The 23,703-nt window shown below is 38.9% G+C and overlaps 1 protein-coding gene across 2 annotated transcripts; it reads left to right on the plus strand.

Moving 5' to 3' along the window:
* Window positions 1–301: 301 nt before the first annotated feature.
* On the plus strand, window positions 302–23,703 carry ago3b (argonaute RISC catalytic component 3b). 2 transcript variants are annotated; one of them, XM_056264194.1, is made up of 19 exons: window positions 302–948; window positions 9,200–9,371; window positions 9,626–9,746; window positions 10,540–10,748; window positions 10,970–11,106; window positions 11,416–11,550; window positions 13,103–13,190; window positions 13,417–13,564; window positions 13,778–13,897; window positions 14,061–14,204; window positions 15,435–15,568; window positions 15,682–15,866; window positions 17,768–17,927; window positions 18,056–18,146; window positions 19,486–19,680; window positions 20,911–21,045; window positions 21,127–21,228; window positions 21,399–21,598; window positions 23,575–23,703. In XM_056264194.1, the coding sequence occupies exons 1-19, from the start codon at window positions 930–932 to the stop codon at window positions 23,681–23,683; spliced, it is 2,604 nt and encodes an 867-aa protein (XP_056120169.1). In that variant the 5' UTR covers window positions 302–929; the 3' UTR covers window positions 23,684–23,703. The 2 variants fall into 2 exon arrangements, with proteins under 2 accessions (XP_056120169.1, XP_056120170.1); XM_056264195.1 differs by having other exon boundaries at window positions 14,061–14,183.

Raw genomic sequence — 23,703 nt, forward strand, 5'->3', positions numbered from 1 at the left:
TATATGAAGGGTGTATATATATATATATATATATATATATATGCTTTCTTCACAATAAAAACATTTTATAGATAATAAAATTCGGATGAAATAAATGCCATTATCTAGGAAGTGACGATGTTTCCTGTGTTTGGTATTTCCTGTGGGTCTCCCTGCTTCATTGTTGCCATGTCTGCACATTTTAATGTAACATTGTGCTTGTTGCTTCACAAAGTCGCTTGACTCGCTTATAGGAATGAGTGATTAGGGTTTGTTGTCTTATTTCCATAACACAGTTATACAAAACACAAATAAGCTTATTTAGGCTGATTTTGGAGAGGCAAGTCGCTTATTTCGAGTTGATTTTATCAGACCAGCTTGCTTGTTTTCTTAGCGATCTGGCAACATAGCGACTGTACCGAGATGGTAAACCCAACCAAGGCAAACCGGTAACACAGAGTCGATGAGACGTCAACGACCGCTGGCAAACTCGGTCTAAAGCGACTGGAATAAAAGACACAATTTCGACTCAGTGAGGGATATTAAGCTATAAGCCTCATATATGTGTGTTTGTCTTTAAATTATACGAGATTGTTCACTTTACAAGACACAGAGCGAAGGGTTCGAGGCTCCTGACAAACTCTGTTTTCGCGACGGCTGTTAACGTTACAAATATTTTCTTTGGAGTCTTGTCAGCTTGTAGCATTTACGGATCCTGCGACACTCGGTAGGAGACACGGGGGGAGTTCGTGACTTTTGGTTGATTGACTCGTACTGGTTGGGTGGACCTCCGACCAGAGCACAGCCTCCGAGCGGCCCGTTTCAACAACCGCAGTAGGAGTTGGGTTGTAGGTCGATTTACGGAGGATATTCAGCGGCTTTAAACAAACACCCTTCAGCCGGCATTTGATCCCCCGGAGCCGGCTAGAATCCGGACAGAGACCTCATGAATGGAAATCGGAACTACAGGTAAATTACGTCGCTCTTGAGGTTTTCATACCGATTTAGGATTATTGTCGATTCCGTACTATTGACTCGGTGTAATTTTGTTAACGTTACGTCCACCGTCAGTACAACACACATTCATTGCTTAGCAAAAGTTCTTGGTCAATTGCTACTAACGGGTTTTCGAGATATGAATAAGCATTTAGATTTAGCCAGTTTCTGCTCATTTACGTTTGGGCGTAGCAACCACATTTTTGTGAGAGTTTGGTTAGGGTTTTTTTTTTTTTTTTTTGCGATCATACGCCGTGTGTGGAAGATCCTCCTGACTCACTTGCTCTGCTGACGTCACACAATTGTGGCCCAGCTGTCACGCACAGGTGCTGCGTGCGTCAGGTGCCGGGGGGAGGGGGCGAGGGGCGTGTTTGTGGAGCGGGGGGAGGGGCGAGTTTCTGATTGTCCGTTGCCATAACGACTGTGTCATTGAATCACCTGCTTATTATCAATCTAAACGATCTCACGTAGGATTTTGAATTGGAAGTCGTTCTGTATTTAATAAGTAAAATACATTTTTTTGGTAGATACCTCATAATGTATAGTGCAGATAATATATGTATCTGGGACGTGTGGGGTTAAATTTTATTAGTCCGTTGGAATATATATGAAAATTTCAAGAAAAGTTTGTTTTTGGTTTGTCTTTTTGGTTTGTCTTTTTGAAAAGTCTTTCATTGTTGACTACTGTGCTAGGAGGACCAAATAACAACAAGATATTGTGCAAAATATGATTGCATATAGTTCTGTATCTTATTTGTTTTTGTTTTTTTTGTATTATTATGTGTTCTTATTGTAAAGCACTTTGTAAAAAAAAAAAATTGAAAGGAGCTATATAAATATAATTAATTAAATAAATCAATATAAGAGCCTATAGAAATTATTTTCCCCAAGTCACTATAAATAAATAAATAACCAGGACCTTGTCTTGACTGATATAGAGTGCAACAGTGCACTCTATATCTATATTAAAACACCCACTTTAATTTTTTGTGCTTTTCTCCCACAAGTATTTTTTTCATAAAGGTTTCCCATAAGGATGTTTAAATAGTCTTTGTTACAGAGTTATGCCACATGAACCAAGCCTATCAGCTACGAGGTTAATCACAACACTACAAACTTTGATTTGAAGCAAAAAAATAATAGAAAATCAGACAAAAAGACAAAGGTACGTACAAGACTGTGCATTTAACATTTTTAGTTAGGGAAAGAACTACAATTCCACTGTTAAACATGATTTTTTTTTTTTTTATAAGCTGACATAATGCGTGCTGACAGCTTCAGCAGAAGCAAATACCATGGCCTTTTTTATTTTTTAAGTTATTGTTCAAAATCAGTTTCCATGTGGAAAAAAAGTGAATGGAGTTTTTACTTCCGGAACCCAATAGTTGCACTCTATAGAAGGATGGGCTGGGTGGGTATTATTCACTGCACTGATCTATTTAAATTATTAAATCATTTACATAGATCAGTGGTGTTCACCTGCAAAGGTAACCATAGCAATGGTACTGCTTGAGCGCTTATCAAATTATTATTTATGACTTCATTATAATAAACAAATATTGTAAGAAAGTTAGTGCTTTAACATAGTTGACGTTTGGTTGACTGTGCGAAGGGCACCAATTCACCAAATAACAATTAGGCTTGCATAACTAAATCTAAAGGTATTTTACACAAACATGCACTGAAAATTGACTAAAATGTTTGTAAATTTGTAAACAATAAATTGCTCATTGTAGAAATAAGCTAGCAATTAAGGACATTAAAGGGATAGTTCACCCAAAAATGAAAATTAGCCCATGATTTACTCACCCTGAAGCCATCCTAGGTGTATATGACATTCTTCTTTCAGACGAATTCAATCGGGGTTATAAAATGTCCTGGCTTTATAATGGGAGTGAATGGGTGTATGTCTTTGGAAGTCCATCAAAGCACATCCATCTATGATTAAAGTGCTCTACTCGTCTCCGGGGGTTAATAAAGGCCTTCTGAAGTGAAGCGATGCGTTTGTGTAAGAAAAATATCCATATTTAAAACTTTATCGACTAAAATAACTAGCTTCCGGCAGACGGCCGTTAGCAAGTCGACTTACGCCAAAGATCTGAAAGAAGAATGTCATATACACCTAGGATGACTTCAGGGTGAGTAAATCATGGACTAATTTAAATATTTGGGTGAACTATCCCTTTAATCAATGCTGACGATATAACAATGGCCCAATACATATGACTTATTTAGACATATTTGAGAATAAGGCTACGTTCACACTGCGAGCCTTAGGGCTCAACTCCGATTGATTGCTCAGATCTGATTTTCTTGTATAGCTGTTCACATTAGCCGTGTTTCCTCTGTCGGCCAAAAGTACTGAGCGTGCTAGTGTGTGCCAGGGCCAATCGCATTTTCACTGTCTCTTCCTGGGCTTGATCAAGCCTCATCGGGGCTTCCTTGGGGCCAACGGCCTGGGGGTTTTGGCCCGCCGAATACCTTGGTCCAAAGTGGCCCAACTTGGGCTTGAGGAGTGATCAGGAACAAAGGCGAAGTTTATCTGAGTCAGGAGACGGTCAACACCGCTGCTCATTTCTCATGTTATCATATCAGGCTACCAGCTAACTTCAACATGTGGGCAATATCAGATGATGATAACAAATATGGCTAATATCAGATAGATTCCAGTGTGAACAGAACATGGTCCTGGACTGACCTCATGCGCAAAATTATGATAAAAAGACGTCACGCAGCACGCTGTCATACGGAAATAATCACAGAGGACATTAAAGTAAGCGATTACTCATTTGTTTATAGTGTGATTTGCCACAGAAGCCAGGGAATACACGTGCAGGCAATATTTAAAACAGATGGGGATGTGAAAAAAGTTTTGAAACATTTATTATGATACGCGCCCTCGTGTTGTGTTTTGTAATAGTTATGAGTTCTGACACATCACTGTCCTTCCACTCTTACTATCTTTCACATTGTCTTGAGAACTTTGGGTATGTAAAATATTTGAAGTGACTCCCATGAGCGCAGAATTGTGATGAATGATGATGAATTCCGATTTGACTGTTCAGACTGAGGTCGCATTGCAAAACGACTGACCTGTACTGGATTTATGACACATGTTGAGGTGGCCCAAATCAGAATAGAAAAGATCAGTATCCATGTCTTTTGTGCTGTTCACACGGTCATGAGAAAAACTGATCTGAGTCACATATGAGCAAAAAAATATGATTTGGGCCACATTTACCTGCAGTCTGAACGTAGCCTAACTGGCCTGGCGGGTTTCACATTGGAATTTAACATGACACAACTTAAAATAAAGTTTTTTTTTTTAAATGTTTTTAATTTTTCACGCTTTTGCAGCGTCTCACACATGACACATCTTTCTAAAAATGCGGCACTCTAAAATATGCATTTCTTTTTCCCCATTTCCACTGCACACGTCTTGTATAGGCTATTTGCTTTGAAAGTCTTTGCTTTCTGTGTGAACCGGCCCTAACTCCTGAGCGCATAAATACATATGGGTATCATAAGGTAAGATGCTGATTTTTGTCCTGCCATGTAGTGAAATATGCAGTGTTTTTAACATTTATTTAATTCTGAGCGTTCTCACATAACTTTGTCCTCATTCATTTGAATGCGCATTCCCTCTGTAAGTGTTGTTTGGGCTGTTTAATATTATGATTTTGTTTAAAATCCTCCACCCTGCAATATCAAGCCCTGACCCCCAGCACCCCCCTAATAAAATATGTTCCCTCGGCTATGTCACTTGTTGTCTAGTGCAAAACTGTCTGACTAAACAGTAACAGACAACTTTAAATCCGTTTGCTTGACTAGCTTTGAATAATTAAATGATGAGAAAGGAGATGTCTCATTCTCTGAATGAGTGAAACCCCTGTTGTAAATGTGCCAGTCCCCCATTTGCCAGTAAAGTGAGCGTTACACTCCAAGCAACACAATAGGCTTTCGAACTCAGCTGAGTGTGTTACCACATCATTGTCAAACCTGCAGTTTCTCTTAGTCTGTGATGTCAAGAAACTCCTATATTTAGCATACTCTCTCAGGGATTTCAACTGAAGTGAGAAAAAGACTCAGTGTGAACAGTACAATCAACGCTTTCATGGTCAGATTTTTGCGCAAACGTTGTAGAGTAAACGTTCATGTGTGACCTATGAGATCAATTGGTCCTGTGCCTATATATAGAAACAGCTGTTTTTCTTTTAATTGGTTGTTAGTGTAGTCATGGTTGCCATGGCGAAAAGAAGCCACATGAGTGCAACCGGCATAGCAACGGCACACTGGGAAGTGTAAGAAGCAGTTGCAGTCGAATTCCCCTTCCACACCTCTCAGTTACAGTTTTGTTCTGTTACCCCCCTCTAAAGCATCTGTTCAACAGCAGTAACAGTCTCGCCTACTGTTACATGATGTGATAACACAATGTCCCACTTAGAAAAAAAAGTAGACCGTACGAGTATCGTGTATAGACACTAAACTGCTGATAGACACTAGACGTGCCGATATACAGTTATATATCGCGATAATGAACATGTACGGTATTGTTATCGTGGGCACTTTAAAATGCAGTGAATAATTCCTTAATATGAAGTATTTAGATATTTTAGATTAAAATGTACATCACTGTGTGTATTCTTCATCAAAGAGGTATGCACACTTTGATGTAAACAAGCCCAGCATGGATGAGAAGCACGGCGGAACGAGTGAAGAAGACGCACTGAATCAAAATTCACATTCACTCTCTGACAGTAGATGGCGCTTATGGAACAGCAAAAACCACGCAGGCTGCACTACTTTCTCGCTGCACCGAAATCAAACACTTCCCTACTATATAGTGTGCGAAAAACAGTACACCAAAAGCATAGTATGTCCGAATACATAATATAAAAAAAAAACAGTTGGCGAAAAGTCCGCAGATGACCTACTCAGGGATGGAAATTAACTTTTCTGTCCACCGGCCACTGTGGCTGGTGGATTTCAAAATCTACCAGCCACTCAATGTTTTTACCAGCCACTTTCTTGTTTTTAACCGACAATGTGTAACTGCATGTGAAAATTAATACTACAAGAATACTTAAGCAGTTCATTTAATCTCAAGTCTCAATGAAATACTGACATTTTTCTCTCACCCTCGGCCTCATCCACCTAATCTGTCATTTATTTTTGTTTTGATGATAAATTGAGCCAGCCTCCAAAAGTAATTAACCTGTCCTGTGATTTTTTTTTCTCTCACACAACACTCTCCAGACACGGATTTATGAGCTATAGTATGTTGGTTGCCTTTACATTAGAATAATATTTAATATAATCTAGATATGAAATGGAATAAATAGCATTCAATACAAAATGAATATGTCTCATATATTGAAATCAAGTTTAATGTGATAAAATATTTGCTTTGTTGTGCATTAGAACCACATCAGGCATTTAGTTCAAAATAATTTATTGAAGCATCCAGATACTTCACCACGTGACAGCAGCTAGGCTCCTGATTGGTTAACGCGGCGCGAATTGACGCTAAAGTTCAGATTTTTCAACTCGGGCGGCAGACGCGAATTCGCGTCAAACGCGTGAATGCACAAAAGCACTCAATAAAATCATGCGCGCGGAACGCGTCAGACGCTCGAACTTGCCGCGCGAATGAGGCGTATTCGCATCTACCACGGCGCGCTCTACACCTCATTCGCGCCGCAGGAATTTTTTACGCGCGTAACGCGTCTTTGCATTGACTGGTGTGTTCACACCGAACGCGAATAAAGCGTCAAATATGCGTCTATCGCTTGAACATTCGCTCGAGTTCAAATTTTTCAACTTGCGCGGAAGACATTCGCGGCAAACGCGTCGCCCAATTCGCGTCATTTGCAACGCCCGGCGCGAATGATGCGCCTATTCGCGTCTTTGCATTGACTTTGTATGTAATCTACTCGCGCAAATAATTAAATTCGCGTTCGGTGTGAACACACCATTAACAATGAAATCACTCGCGGCAGACGCTCTATTCTCGTCTGGTGTGAACGCACCATGATGTTTTCTCTGCCGACCTTCTACGCCTGCGATGTAACGCCACATTTTGTTTGAAGGTGTGCCTCCTCTAAAAGTGTCCGCCGTCCGGGTGAAACAGTATGCTATTTTTATTTACCCGCCACGGTGGCCGGTAGGTGAAGCGAGTTTACCCGCCACAACACAAAATCACCCGCATTTGGCTGGTGGCGGGTGCTAATTTCCATCCCTGGACCTACTACCACTGCCGAGATTCTGTGCGTATATTTAACGGACACTTTACTATCCCGTGAAGCCACGGGAGGGGATTTATGAATGGAAGTGAAGCATCGCAACTGACGCTGGCAGGTCACATGATAGTAACTACATGGCGGATGTAGTACATCCTAATTTTATTCATACTACCCATATTCATGCTATATAGAGCACACTTTTTTTTACGGTCGCGAAGTAAATTCAAATGTAGTATCTACTCAGAGAGTACGTGATTTCGGATACAGCATCTGTTTCTGAACACTATTTAAATGTTTCAAACAACCATCCAGTTTTTTTTTTAATTCGCTATGGTGTTCATCTCCTCATCAAATATTAAATACTTAATACTTAGCCTAACTCTTTCCCTGCCATTGACGAGTTATTTCGTCTTTTATGGTAAATATGGCTATTTACATTATAATCTGGACTAGAACATGCCCTAGATATTTACGGAAAATACTTTTTTTTTGTTCAGTAACACTTTTCAATAAGGATTCATTAGTTAACATTAATTCATCAGTTAACATAAACTAATAATGATTTTTTTTACTCTTAGTTAAAGGCACAGTATGTAAGTTTAGTCGCTAGAAGTCGCTTATTCAAAACAACCGTAGATTGATGACGCCGTGAATGAATGTGGAATCATGGGTGTTGTCGTCTTCACCTTCACAGCCAATAGAAAGCAATCCGACGGGACTCAGGCAAAAATCGAGTTCTTGGATGAGCTAATATATTAAAGTTTTATTAACGTTACTGTGGTATGAAGCAGGATGGGGCTGAGAGTTTGGGACATTTTACATTGCTGCTTTTAAAATGGTAATATGCCACAGTTGGCTGCTGCCGCTCCATCCATTTTGTTGTTTATGCATATTTTACAATTAAAGTTACGATTAAGTTATGTTTAACGTTTGCCACCTCCTTCCTTGAAGTTGCATTTTGTTGTTACAGTTAGGCTACATTTGATTGTATAAATGTACATTATTTTATTTCATTCGAATGAAACAGCCGCAAGTGCTGAATTATTGCTCATACAGGTCACTTTATGTGACAAATTAAAGTTGTGGGGAAATGCAGCTCTGTTTTACTTGGTCAAAACAATCATACAAAAAAAAAAAACTTTGAAAGTTGGGACAAAAATGTCCCCACAAAGACAATATCCAAAATTCTTGTCCTTGTTTTTTATTTCCAAAATGTTTTGGTCCCCATGAGGAAAACAGCTTATAAATCATACTAAGTGATGTTTTTTGAAAATGTTAAAATGCAGAAAGCTTTCTGTGGTGGGTAGGGTTAGTGTAGGGGGATATAATATAGGCTAGTTTGTACAGTATAAAAATCATTATATCTATGGAATGTCCCCATGAAACATGAAAACAGTCAAGTCACACACTAATGGCAATTATTTTATTTCTGTCTCATCATTTGATTGCAAATGCTGATTCTGCCAAATCAGTGTTAATTTGTTCACGTGTGGATTAGAAACCGCAGCAGGTTTAAAAAAAACTAAACAATTTTCAAAAAATGTGTGTTTTATTTGATAAATATCTGGTAAGGTGTGGGTAATCTGTAATATGTGTGGTGTGATGATGCTGAGTGTTGTTTCCAGTGAGTAGGCGTTTAGAGGAATAACTCAGATAACAGATAACACCCCCTCTTTTGAACGTCAATGTCAAGAAACGAATGGGTGATTGCTGCGCTAATATTAATTGTATATTAATTCATTTCCATGAAATGTCAATGATGACAGATGAAAAATAACGCTTGTATGTCCATACAAAGGTTGTGGCTTGAATTTCTTGATCATGATGGTGTCGGCTGCATGCTTTTACACGTAATTTCTTGTGGGAGCTTGTTTAGGTTTTCACTTTTAGGTCAGTGGTAATAACTGACGTTGAAAGTCTTACTAATCTAATAAGTTTTGAGAACTCGTATTGATGGAAATCCCCTGTGATTTTCTTGACAGGAGCCGTTGGGGCTGCGCCCCTGTTCTCCGTTCCTCGGAGGCCAGGCTATGGCACCATGGGGAAGCCCATCAAGCTGCTGGCCAACTGCTTCCAGGTGGACATCCCCAAGATGGATGTCTACCTGTACGAGGTGGACATCAATCCAGAAAAGTGTCCACGGCGTGTTAACAGGTGCCAAATACTGAGAATATATCATTTGACATTGTTTGCAACACTTCTTTATTTTACAAACAGCATATTTACAACTAAGGGGCTGTTTACACCTGGCCACTTCATGTGTTTTCTGGGATCGGATAGCTATCCTATCGTGAAAAGACCAGGTGTAAATGGTAAAATTTGAATCCGATCGCTCAAACCACTTCAGGAGGTGAATTAATCCGTACAGTCGAATTAAAAACTGGTTTTATTTCTGTTATGTCTTCTAGGGAGGTGGTGGATACCATGGTTCAGCACTTCAAGGTGACAATCTTTGGGGACAGAAGACCTGTCTATGATGGCAAGAAAAGCCTCTACACCGCCCAGCCGTTACCAGTGGCCTCTGGGGGGGTAAGACACATAAATGGATACCAGGGTTGGTGGGAAGTACCTTACAGTATAAATCAGACCTTGATACGTCATGATTAAATGTGTGTTGATTATGATATTCCTTTTATCATACCTAATGTAGTTTTTTTTCCCCTAATGTTTATAAAAGCTACTTGAATGTCTTAAAGGGTTAGTTCACCCAAAAATGCAAATTCTGTCAGTAATTACTCACCCTCATGTTGTTCCAAGCCCGTAAGACCTTCGTTCATCTTTGGGAAACACAAATTAAGATATTTTTGATGAAATCCGGTTGCTCAGAAAGGGCTCCATTGACAGCTATTTAATGAACACTTTAAAGGCCCATGTGTCAGAACGCCAGCTGAACGTCATCAACGCGCATGCGTCGTGGTGCTCTCGTGAACGCACGTCGGAGACGGATACAGAAGAGAAGAAATGACTGAATAAAGTCAATATTTCGTTTTTTGTAAATATAAATACTTTTTGTGCCCCAAAAATACGCACGCACCTCAAAACTATGCACTCTAATGATGACCTTGCTTAATCGACCATCGTTACGTTTTTATTAAGTTTAATTGATCATTTTTATTGACAATTAGTCAATCGTCAATTAACCGTTAGCATCCCTAATGCCGACTAATGCATTTTCACAATTTTATTTGAAAAAAAAAATCATGTAAAATAACAACTTAAAGGAACATCTCATACTTTTGAAGGTTTTCATGACTATGCCTTAATCGTTTTATCCTGTATGACTGAATAAAACTATCATTGTAAATTTGTGCAATATCTGTAGGTGGACCTGGATGTGACCTTGCCAGGTGAAGGTGGGAAGGACAGGCTGTTCAAGGTCTCCATTAAATTCGTGTCACTGGTCAGCTGGCACATGCTGCATGAGGTCCTCACTGGGCGGAGCACGTCTGATCCACTGGAGCTGGATAAGCCAATCAGCACCAATCCCATACACGCTGTAGATGTTGTTCTGCGCCATCTGCCCTCTATGAGGTAAGAGTTCCCCATGAGTACTCTTACTTGATCATAAAGGGCATTTAATACAATTAGAAACAAAGTGCTTGTTATGTCTTCAGCAATGCAATGCATACCTAGTCAAATGAGACTAGTGTTTTCTTAAGGATCAGTGTTTAGCAGTTAGATAAGGATCATTTAGGAGTGCACATGTTTGTTCTGCAGGTAACATCTGTGTTATTTGTCTTCTCTCGCTTCAGGTACACCCCAGTGGGACGGTCTTTTTTCTCCTCCCCCGAGGGCTATGATCACCCGCTGGGTGGAGGGAGGGAGGTGTGGTTTGGTTTCCACCAATCAGTGCGGCCAGCTATGTGGAAGATGATGTTGAACATTGATGGTAAGTCAGAGAAGATTATAAAAACACAGTTTTGCTTGATTTATCCAGTTACATGATCTGGATGTGGGTATTAAAGATAAAAAAGATCAATTAATGACCGTCTCTCAGCAATGTTAAGTGTGCAATTTCTGTGCACACTTTTCGAATAAAAATGTTTTTCCCTATCTGTCATTGGTCCAACAAGCAAAAGCATTGCCACTTTCAATAGCATTACAGTGTTTGCAGTGCATTTTGGGTGGATTCAACCTTCAAATGAATTATTTAATTAACTGTTGGTGTAACGTTGACCGAGGTTTATTTTCCCCATAGTGTCTGCCACGGCTTTCTACAAAGCTCAACCTGTGATTCAGTTTATGTGTGAGGTTCTGGATATCCACAACATCGATGAGCAGCCTCGTCCTCTTACCGATTCCCACAGAGTCAAATTCACCAAAGAGATCAAAGGTTTGTGTGAACATGGTGGCAAGTGATCGAATTTTCTTTGTCGTATGTTGACTGATTTCCACTGCTAAAGCCATTGTCAGAACTCTATTATGAATTATAGTAGCTATAACATTAGAATGCAATGCTAGCAATGTCAATGGTTTGACTATGGATCATACTGTAGGTTTGATTCCCAGGGAGTTCATGATATGTGTAGCGTGAAGGCAATACCATTCAAAAGTTTAGGGTCATTACGATTTTTAATTACAGGGTTCCCACGGGTCCTTGAAATCCTTGAAAGTTTGGCCCTGTAAAGTTTTTGAAAATAAAACATAGTAGATACAGGTCCTTGAAAGTGCTTGAATTTTTTTTGTTTATTTAGTTTTCTGGAAAAAAATTCCATATTATTCCCTCTGGTCCGCTAATGTTATTTCACAACACTTCGTGGCCTTTGCACACTAGCTTCCTTGATTTACGTTTGCTACGCGCATTTACGCGTTACGTTAAGTGTTTCCGCGTGAGGTGATTTGTGTTTTACGTTGCCATGACGTTCACGCGCGCACAAAACAACTATGCCTCAACGTTTGTGTTTCGACACTACAAATGTGTTCCTACATTAAGTCCTTGAATTTGAGGGTATTGGGCCTGGAAAGTCCTTGAATTTGAAGTTAACCAAGGTGTGGGAACCCTGTAATTAATACTTTTATTCAGCAAGGATGCATTACATTGATCAAAATTGACAGCAGAGGTGTAAAGTCCAGGGGTCAGAAAGTAAAAGTCCTGCCATATGTTTATTCCACCCATGAACTCAGCCAGCTGATTTCACTAATTAGTTCTATCTCCTGGCTGAAAAACTGTGCTATTTAGCAAATCATGTGATTGGAACAAAATACTGAGGAGTTCTTTTACTTTCTGAACCTGGACTTTAATCCTCTGATTGACAGTAAAGACTTTTACATTGTTAAAAAAAAAAAATCTATTTCAAATAAATGCTGTTCTTTTTAAACTTGTTAAAAGGTTTTCAACATTGATAGTAAGAAATGTTTCTTGAGCAGCAAATTTGAATAATTTCTAGAGGATCATGTGACACTGAAGACTGGAGTAATGATGCTGAAAATCAGCTCAGCCATCGCAGGAATAAATTACATTTTAAAACCGTTATTGTATATTGTAACAATTCACAATATTACTGATACTACTGTTGTTGTTGTTTTTTACATTAGATAAATGCAGATTTAAAAAAAAAAAATGTTATATATCAGTAGCTGGTTTCCATTGACATATTTTAATGCACATTTCGGGATAACATAAAAATGTTGTGTGGAAACACAAAGATGTGTAAGTGACAATTTTGTTCTCTTGGATACATGGTAAAGAAATGCTGCTTTATTTGCAAATTGCCCCTCAGATTTTTGCATAAATTATATTTTGAAACTTGGATTAATACATGATGTTCACTGTAGTGGATTTAATAGTGAAAATTCTCTTAGACCTATATAAGACTTATGCTGAGCTGTAAACTGCCCAGTTGTGTCTGTATAGTGGTGTAAATTTGATCTTCTCCTCTCATCAGGTCTAAAGGTGGAGGTCACCCACTGTGGCACCATGCGGAGGAAGTACAGGGTGTGTAATGTTACTCGACGGCCGGCCAGCCACCAGACGTAAGAGTATATGCAGCTTTGTTCATCTGTCTTATGATAATGTGAGGTTGTGTCTCAGTAAGCAGACAGGTCAATAAGGCTGTACTCTCACTAAAGGAAATATTTGACTGTCCTGTTTGTTATGTTAAGAAGCGAACACTTAAGAAACTGTCTCAGAATCCTTTCAATTCTGTTCATTGTTTCATTCTTCCCAGTGCCCCATTAATTTTTTGTTTTAATTTGTCAGGTTTCCTCTACAGCTGGAAAATGGACAGACTGTAGAGAGAACAGTTGCACAATATTTCAGGGAAAAGTACAACTTACAGCTTAAGTACCCCCATCTGCCCTGCCTGCAAGTGGGGCAGGAGCAGAAACACACGTACCTGCCTTTGGAGGTGAGAGTCAAGAGATCTGATAACTTACTGTATGTTAGCAGGAATCTGGCTACCATTTCCTTCCACACATTCAGATGGCAGCCGCCATCTCTTCCCTGATTTGTGGATTTTTGAAACATCATTTTTTAGACACTTAACGGCACTTTTAGAAGATTTTAGATGTCTTGATCCTTTTTAATGGTGACCATATTGGCCATCCTCTTCACCACTCAGGTGTGCAACATTGTGGCAGGCCAGCGCTGCATTAAGAAATTAACTGACAACCAAACCTCCACCATGATCAAAGCCACGGCCCGCTCGGCACCGGACAGACAAGAGGAGATCAGCAGACTGGTGAGTTCAACATGTCGCCATCTAACGCTGCTCTTAACACAATAAAGAAAAGAGACTCCGCAACATCTCTGCTAGTCTCAATGATCTAAGATCCTCAGTGGCGGAAAACCAACACTGTCACAAGGCCCAATTCTCATGTATAAATCTCTTGCTCAAACCATAGGTGCGCAGTGCCAACTACAACTCGGACCCCTTCGTGCAGGAGTTCCAGTTCCGTGTGCGGGACGAGATGGAGGAGGTGACGGGTCGCGTCCTGCCCGCCCCCATGCTGCAGTACGGCGGCAGGGTGAGCTCTGAACACTTTATGGTACCCGCCCCCTTTCACTCATGCGCCGTATGTTTGTTTGTGTTTGAGTAGAAGGCTAGAAATTTGCCATGGTTTGTGTCTAGATTTAACATTTAACATTATAATTAATGTGTATGCTAATTTTTAAGGAGAGTTCACACCAATAACGGTAACTATAATGATAACTATATTAGCATCCACACCAGTGGATGATATCGTTCTCTTTACTTTAAGCACGTACTGCAGATACATTGTGTTCTGCTTGAAATGCTCAAGCTCTTTAAAGCAGAATGGATTCTGATTGGCTGTCAATGTTTTTATCGTTCAAATTGATTCCAACGATATCGTTTCTCTGTGCTGTTATTGTTATAGTTGTTATGTAGACTCTGCTATTCCTTTATATTTAGAACTACATCTTTATCGTTATCGTTTTTGGTGTGAACGAGCCTTTAGTTGCTCTGTCTGTTGCTTTCAATGGAATGAGGTTTGTTGCTCATGTTCAATTGCTTGCTTGTTCTGTTTACACATTTTGCTTTTGCATTTGGAAAATACAATTTATTTTCTCATTTTTGATGTGTGTTTTTATTGTGTGTTATGTGTGATTTAGTGTAAATATTGTGAATATGTGTAGCTATTTATAGGAATGTTAATATAGCATTTAATGTATGATTTTGAATGATTTTATGTAACTTATCCTCATGTCGTTGCAAACTTTCTGTTGTGGAACACAAAATAACAAATTCAAATCAGAATTTCTAAGCTGCTTTTTTCATACAGTGGAAGTGAATGGTGATTATTGCTGTCAAGCTAGACTTAGAATATTGTTGTATAGACTTTGTATGGTGTTATTTTGGCCTTTTTTGCGTTTGACATGCCTTTTAAATATTTTTAAATATTTTTCAGTCTAAACCAACATTTAGCAGATTTGCTTTAAAGGGATAGTTCATCATTTACTCACCCTCAAGTTGTTCCAAACCTGTATGAAATTCTTTCTTCTGCTAAAAGACAAAAGAATATAAGTAACCTAACAGTTGATGAGCCCCATTGAAGAAATTCATACAGGTTTGGATCAACTTAAGGTGAACTATCACTTTAAGATCCCAAAGTGAGAACTTTGAGGGTTTTTTTTGCCAGCTTTTATATCATTATATACTGTAAAGTTCATCCAAACATTTATATCCTATAGCATCTGAGTTTGTACACTATTTGATCTCAGTAAATTAAGACAACCTTTGTATACATGTGTTACAGAATCGTACAGTAGCCACCCCAAGCCATGGCGTGTGGGACATGAGAGGCAAGCAGTTTCACACTGGTGTGGAGATCAAGATGTGGGCCATTGCTTGCTTTGCCACTCAGAGACAATGCAGAGAGGAAGTTCTCAAGTAAAGCTTTCTCCATCTTTTGGTCATTAACAAAGCACTACTTATTACTGGAATTAAAACCGAAATACTAAAGTATCTCTCTTTGTCTTGTCTTTTTTTTTTTTTTTTTGCAGGGGCTTTACAGACCAGCTGCGGAAGATCTCTAAGGATGCAGGGATGCCCATACAAGGCCAGCCATGTTTCTGCAAATACGCTCAGGGAGCAGATAATGTGGAGCCCATGTTCCGTCACCTGAAAAACACCTACGCTGGCCTGCAACTCATCATCGTCATACTGCCTGGGAAAACTCCTGTCTACGGTAACTATATATGGACAGATGCAGGCCCTTTTTAATATGCTTTTTATTTTTGAATTTTGCCTTTTTACTGTGAATCAATATCAAACCTCTGATTCAACTATGCATTTGCGCCATTATTTAACGGGTGTTAGTAAAAAAAATATTTACTGCAAATATTTAATATTTCTGGTTGCAAAAGAATTTTTTTTTTTACAATTTAAAAATTTAATTAGTTGTTACTGTGATGGCAAAGTTGAGTTTTCAGCAGCCATTAATCCAGTCTTCATTGTCACATGATCCTGATTTGGTGCTCAAGAAACATGTATTATTATTATTATTATTATTATTAATTTTGAAAACAGTTGTGCTGCTTAATATTTTTGTTGAAACCATGATTAATTTTTTTTCAGGATTATTTAATGAATAGAAAGCATTTATTTGAATTGGAAATTTTGATCAATTTAATGCATCTTTGCGGAATGAAAGTATCAATTTATTTTAATGAAAAAATGTAATGGCCCCAGACATTTAAATGGTAGTGTATATGTAAAATATGTAATTATTAGTGCTGTCAAACGATTAAAATATTTAATCGCGATTAATCACATTAATGTCATAGTTGACTCGCGATTAATCGCATTTAATCGCACATTTTTATCTATTCTAAATGTCTCTTGATTTCTTTTTGTCCCATTATTTTTTTCTCATTTTAATGCTCTTATCAACATGGAAAAGTGGATCGGCTTGCTTTGTGCAAATGTTTTTTATTGAAAACAATATTGGCATATACTGTTCAATTTCACACTAAAACATTCTCACTTGGAGCAAATAATCTCTCACACAATGTAACACTGTCCATCAATAAAAGGGTGAAAGAAATACTGACGAGGTCCCCCTGATATTGACGAGGGGGTGGAGAGTTCGCATCAGCTGTGTGTGTGTGTGTGCGCGCTTGGCCATCAAGTGGTATTTCAGACTGGACGTGCTGCGATGATGATCGCTCAGTTCACAACGACAAAACACACAGATCACTTTGGTCTTGTCAACCATTTGGCAACTTTTTAAAAGTAAACTTTCCATTCAGAATCTTATTGCCATCCATTTCGGCGTCTCGCGCTCATCATCCACTCAAAACTGGACGTTTTGAACGTTCCTATAACATTCAGAAATAACGTTTTTATAACTTAATGGGAACGTCTAGCTAGATCCGCTTGCGCTTTCAAAACGTCCTCGCGCGGCGCAAGCCATTGAAATGAATGGGTTTCATATCATATACATATGGGTTTCAAGCGCATGCCGCGTCCTGTTGCAAAAGCATGTGAAAAAAAAACTACAAAGTTTGCTAGGCCAAAAAGACCGTTAATCGCGCGATAAAAAAATTTACGCCGTTAAAATGGGTTTGCGTTAAAGCCGTTAATAACGCGTTTAACTGACAGCCCTAGTAATTATATATTGTAATGAAATATGATTCAGTATTATACAGGATGATACACAGAAAATGTGTTGTTTGTATAATTGACACCCAGATGTGTGCAACAGTTCAACATATTGTAGTCTGTACCTGTGTCAAATCAAATTATTCGTACAACACCCTGAACACAGGTGTGCAATCGCCACAGCATAGCAGTATGGATAAGAAGTATATGGTAAATACACATGTACAGTTAACAATATATGCAAATTACAATATACGCAGTATACATATTAAGGGACTCATATACAGTACAAGTAGTAAACTATATACAGTTGGACCTCCAACGCGAAAAACTGCCAAACTGGTTTGGAACTTGTAACACGTCAGTCATACTCGGCGCCATCTTGTTTTTGTCAAATTAAATGATTTAAATTTGGTGTTTATTTTCCCATGATATATTCTTTGAGTTGCTGGCTGTTGCACTGAAGTTTGTGCTCTCGTTCTCCAGCGGAAGTGAAACGTGTTGGAGACACTCTTCTGGGAATGGCAACTCAGTGCGTTCAGGTGAAGAATGTGGTAAAGACCTCCCCTCAGACCCTCTCCAACCTGTGTCTCAAGATCAATGTCAAACTTGGCGGCATCAACAACATATTGGTACCCCATCAGCGGTAAGAGAAATCGAAAGTGGATTAAGTCCGTTCCATTTCACTGAAAACGTAATTCTCTGGCTAGGACACATTTTCCTTAAATGTACTAAACACCTTGTTTGTGTGCATTTATATTGTTTGTTTTTTAGCCCGTCTGTTTTCCAGCAGCCCGTCATTTTTCTGGGAGCTGATGTCACTCATCCGCCCGCAGGAGATGGAAAGAAACCCTCCATTGCAGCTGTGAGATAGACAGAACACATATACACACCTTTCATATAAGACACTTTACAATTTCATCACATCATACTAGTGCAATCAAAATTAACTCGTTCACGCATGCGATACATTTTTTTCAGTTTAACACGTTACAAATATTTAACGCAATTAACGCAGAATCTGTTTTTTACCCATCATCCTTTGGCTAGTGTTACATTATATGACCACGCTCTTATTCTTGCAAATGCTTTCAAACTATTCAAGCGCGATAAGACACAAAATAGAACGCAGTGCATTACTGCCGTGTGCCACATCTGAATCCCCTGTCTGTGAGACACACACGACTCGAGCGCACAGACAAAAACACACAACATTATGCCAAAAGGCCCGTTTTGTCGAGTGTCCTAACAAGCAGTCTTAAATGAGTTAAATGAAGTTTTAAATGAATATAAAGAGATGCGTGTCAGATCCACGTGATGTGCGTCAGGTCTTAAAGTGACAGCAAAATATTAAGGATAATCAAAGAACAAAAGAGCTTTAATAAGGATTAATCTATATTTAATTTATCCTTTATGCAGTGAAGAATGTGTTTCAAAAGTGTTTGATAACTTTATGCAATTTCTTTATCCTACCTATTAGACCTACCTGAAAATCTTAAAACACTGTTCACAAGGTTGTCAAAAACAATAACTTTTTGTGCATTTTGTCAAGATGCAATTAAACAAATATTTAAAATATAGGCTGCTGTCTTTGTTGTTTCTTTCTACATTGATTTAGAGTTTAAATGTGAAATTAATTAGTACAATATAAAAATATATTAACAACTTGAATGTTGGGTGCGATTAATCGTGATTAATTACAGAAAAATGTGCGATTAATTAGTTTTTTTTTTTTTTATCGTTTGACAGCACTACATCATACACATCTCAAATCTTATAATAATAAGGGACCTGAAAATTGTCGAACAGATGTGGATATTTTTAAGTCGGTAATCAAAGTACGAAAGTTGTGATGAGTGAAGAGTGAAATGGCTTCTCGGACAAGAACAAATGTAGAGCGGGACTTGATTTTGTCCATCGGGAATTGATTGGATCTTTGTGGTTTGCTATGGCTGTAATCTCATGTGAATGACAGGTTGTCCTGTCATTAGAGAAGAGAAGAGAGATGATTGCAAAAGGGAGGGAAATTATTTTGATTAAAGATTACGGGGGCACATAAATAAATGAAAAAATAATGTGCACGGATAAATCATTTATAATAAACACTGCAATACAAATACGAGTTGGCATTTTTTATTTCATGGTGACTAAAGAAATACTGCTATTTTTCTCCCTCTCCTCACTTCAAATTTGTTGCTGAACAGGTGGTGGGTAGCATGGACGCTCACCCCAGCAGGTACTGTGCTACAGTCCGTGTCCAGAGGCCCAGACAGGAAGTGATTCAGGACCTGGCGTCTATGGTGCGAGAGCTGCTCATCCAGTTCTACAAGTCCACTCACTACAAACCCACCAGAATCATCTTCTACAGGGATGGTGTGTCTGAGGGACAGTTCAGACAAGTGAGGCTCTCCAGTTACACACTCTCTGTCTTATGAACAGTATTCATTTTCATTTATTCAGGTCTTAAAGGAGTAGTTCACTTTAAAATGAAAACTAGCCCATGATTTACTCACCCTCAAGCCATCCTAGGTGTATATGACTTTCTTCTTTTAGACAAATACAATCGGAGTTATATAAAAAAAAAAATATCCTGGCTCTTCCAAGCTTTATAATGGCAGTGAATTGCAACCAACAGTTCAAGCTCAATAAAGTGCATTCATCCGACATAAACGAACTCCACACGGCTCCGGGTGGTTAATAAAGGCCTTCTGAAGCAAAGCGATGAGTTTTTGTATGAAAAATATCCATATTTAAAACTTTATAAAGTAAAATTAGCTTAGGAACTAGCTTCCGGCAAACGAACATTCGGATTGACGCACTACGCTACTTCCGATGTCACAAGTTGCGCTTTAGGCGCAAGTAGACTGCGTATGGCCGTTTGGTCGGAAGCTAGAATTTTACTTTGTAACGTTAAATATTAATATTTTTCTTACACAAACTCATCACTTTGCTCCAGAAGACCTTTATTAACCACCCGGAGACGTGTGGAGTTCGTTTATGACGGATGAATGCACTTTCTTGAGCATGAACTGTTGGTTGCAATTCACTGCCATTATCAAGCATGGAAGAGTTAGGAATATTTTTTATATAACTCTGATTGTATTCGTCTGAAAGAGGGAAAGTCATATACACCTAGCATGGCTTGAGGGTGAGTGAATCATGGGCTGTCGCCTCTCGTCGGCTGCGTCAGGGCCAAAAAGATGCACATGAACACACAGCACTACAGCCGACTGCAAACTAGGATGTGCATTCTGCGGCCTGCGTGTAAGGAATTAACTGTCTATGTCAGCAGGTATCAATAGTCTATTTTAGTCACTCAAAAATAGGAACCGAAACCAGGATATACGAGATATACGCAGATTATGAAACATAAAAAAGCAGCACCTGCTAGTCGCTTTTTGGAATGCTCGGGTAGGATAACATAACATTAGACCAGCCTTCTGCCTGTGCCGTCTTGACTTCCTTGCTCTCTTTCATCACTTTCGCTTTAATTCTCGAGCACTGACTCGTTCACTAAACTGGACATCCAATCAGAGTTCACACTCTCACCGACAGCCCCGATGCCGATTTAACATGCTGAATCGTCTTCGAATATTTTCAGTCGTCGTCTGAACTGTCTTTCCTTCTAGGTGCTGTACTATGAGTTGCTGGCCATACGTGAAGCTTGTATCAGCCTTGAGAAGGACTATCAACCGGGAATCACCTACATCGTCGTCCAGAAACGTCACCACACTCGTCTCTTCTGCGCTGACCGTACTGAGAGGGTGAGTATGAGAGAGTTCTCTTGAAAACGTTGTCACTTTTGCACTCACTTTTTCGTAATTTTCGTTTATTTATTTTCAAAGGTGGGCCGCAGTGGTAACATTCCAGCAGGTACCACAGTGGACACTGATATCACCCATCCTTATGAATTTGACTTTTATCTGTGCAGTCATGCTGGAATACAGGTATGAACACACACAGCCATGAGGACAACAGAATTAGTGCATTTTTAGGCCTTTTTTACGGCATTATTGCCTGATATATCGAGTGATTAATTGCATTCAGAATTGCATATATTGGAAGAATTGAGTATATTGCATCTCATCAAAATTATTATTTAACCCCATTTACCCAGGGTACAAGCCGACCTTCACACTACCACGTGCTATGGGACGATAACTGCTTTACAGCCGATGAGTTCCAGCTCTTGACCTACCAGCTGTGCCACACATACGTGCGCTGTACCCGCTCCGTCTCCATCCCTGCACCAGCCTACTATGCCCACCTGGTGGCCTTTAGAGCCCGTTACCATTTAGTGGATAAAGAGCATGACAGGTGAGGGATTTACTGGACTAGTTGATGATGTCTAGGTACATAGAAGTAGAAATTCTATTTGTTTAAATGACAGGCTTTTAGAAGCTGTCAATCACTCTGATTTGAATAGGCTTTGCATATTCTTGGTTGCCATAGGCGCTCCTTTGTTAAAGTGAGCCAAAATATCCATCATTTCAATGATTCAAAGTCTTGATTTGAATTCAGGAAGTTGAGTTATTCAAGCTAACCACCTAAAAGACAGAGTCAGATTCATACAGTCACCGTTTTTTTTATGCAGCAATACCATATAAAAGTCTTTTATTTGGACACCAGAACATTGGAACATTTTCACAACTCTTGAGCGCTAAAATCAAGAGGTTTTTCCTTTTTCTCTTCTTTATATTTGTGTATGTTTCACTAACACTTTTTGTATTTTTTATGTATTATTGTTTGCACTCTACTACTGTCTATAATGTGTTAAAAAGTTTGTGATTTGTAAGATTTAAAAAAAAAACAAAAAAAAAACGTTTTTGAAAGAAATCTCTTATGCTCACCAAGCCTGCATTTATTTAATTAGAAATCAAGCAAAAACTGAAATTTTGTGAAATATTATTACAATTTGAAATAGCTGTTTTCTGTTGAATAGGGGTGTAACGATACACGTATTCGTATTGAACCGTTCGGTACGAGGCTTTCGGTTCGGTTTTCGGTACGCATTTTTAAACCGAACGGTTCGTTGGACCATTTTTCCTGCCGACCAAAATTTCGTTATTTCAAATGTAGGCGCGTCACGCGTCGCAAGCGCGCTCATAATGTAAGAGACGCCGGCGTGACCACAACATTGCCCAACATCAAATGGCAAACATAATGCAAGCGGAACGAAGCTGAGCTACTCGTTATTGTGTGGTTGACGGACCGTTTATCAGTCTGGACCAAAGCAGCGCGAGCCGATCTTCATCATCAGCACTGTTACTACACAGCGCTAAGAGATCCAGTAAAGAAAACATTTGAGTTCGCCACTGAAGTAATAACATCGCTGCGAGATCTAGTAAGAACATTCACATTTCTCCGTTATTAACGGATCAAACAGCGCTGACGTGGAAACCAGGAACAAACATTGTGCCATGAATGAACTATCCAGTGTCCACAGATCAGCAACATTCACCATGGGTTTACTGTAGTAACACTAACTGTAACCATGGGAGTTTGGCAGAAATAGTAGCCTATAATGCTTTCAAGTAACATTACGTCAGTTTTATTTTGACTTTACGAATACAATTGCTGCCCTCAAATGTTAATCTGAACTAAAATAAACCTGTGTTTATAACTACTACAATATTACATTTCATTTTGTCCAAGGAGCTGTTTTTGTTTTATATGCTCCTAAGAAAAGTCAAGGATAGCTCCATCATTGCTCAAAGTAAAAAAATGTTATGATGTTAGTTTAAAAATATAATTAAAAAAATTAAATCAAGGAAATTTCTCTGGCATTTCTTTCTTTTTGCTGTATCGGAAACGTACCGAACCGAACCGTGACACAAGTGTATCGTATCGAACCGAACCGTGAATTTTGTGAACCGTTACACCCCTACTATTGTAATATATTTTAAAATTAAATTTATTCATGTGATGGCAAAGCTGAATTTTCAGCATTATTTCTTCAGTCTTCGGTGTCACATGATCCTTCAGAAACCATTCTAATGCTGATTTGGTGCTCAAGAATAAAGTTACAAAAGTTTTTTAGTTTTTTTTAAGTTTTATTTGAAATACAAATCTTTTGTAACGTTATAAATGTCTTCCTGTTGATCAATTGAATTAATCTTTGCTGAATTAAAGTATTAATTTCTTTCAAAACAAAAAAAAACTTACTGACCACAAACTTTTGCACAGTAGTGTACATACCGTATAAAGTTTCATCTCCTTGGTATGTCAGGGAAAATGTATGATTTCATAGTGTAAATGTAGGCGTCTGTTCATTGCTTTCTCCTCTTTCACAGCGCGGAAGGCAGCCATGTGTCGGGTCAGAGCAATGGCCGAGATCCTCAGGCCCTGGCCAAAGCTGTGCAGATCCATCACGACACTCTGAGGACCATGTACTTTGCTTAGCCCCGCCTCCACAGACCTGC

The sequence above is a fragment of the Rhinichthys klamathensis genome, unplaced genomic scaffold (genome assembly GCF_029890125.1).
Source record: "Rhinichthys klamathensis goyatoka isolate OS25496 unplaced genomic scaffold, OSU_Roscu_1.1 h1tg000217l_1, whole genome shotgun sequence".
In the NCBI taxonomy this organism is placed as follows: Eukaryota; Metazoa; Chordata; class Actinopteri; order Cypriniformes; family Leuciscidae; genus Rhinichthys; species Rhinichthys klamathensis.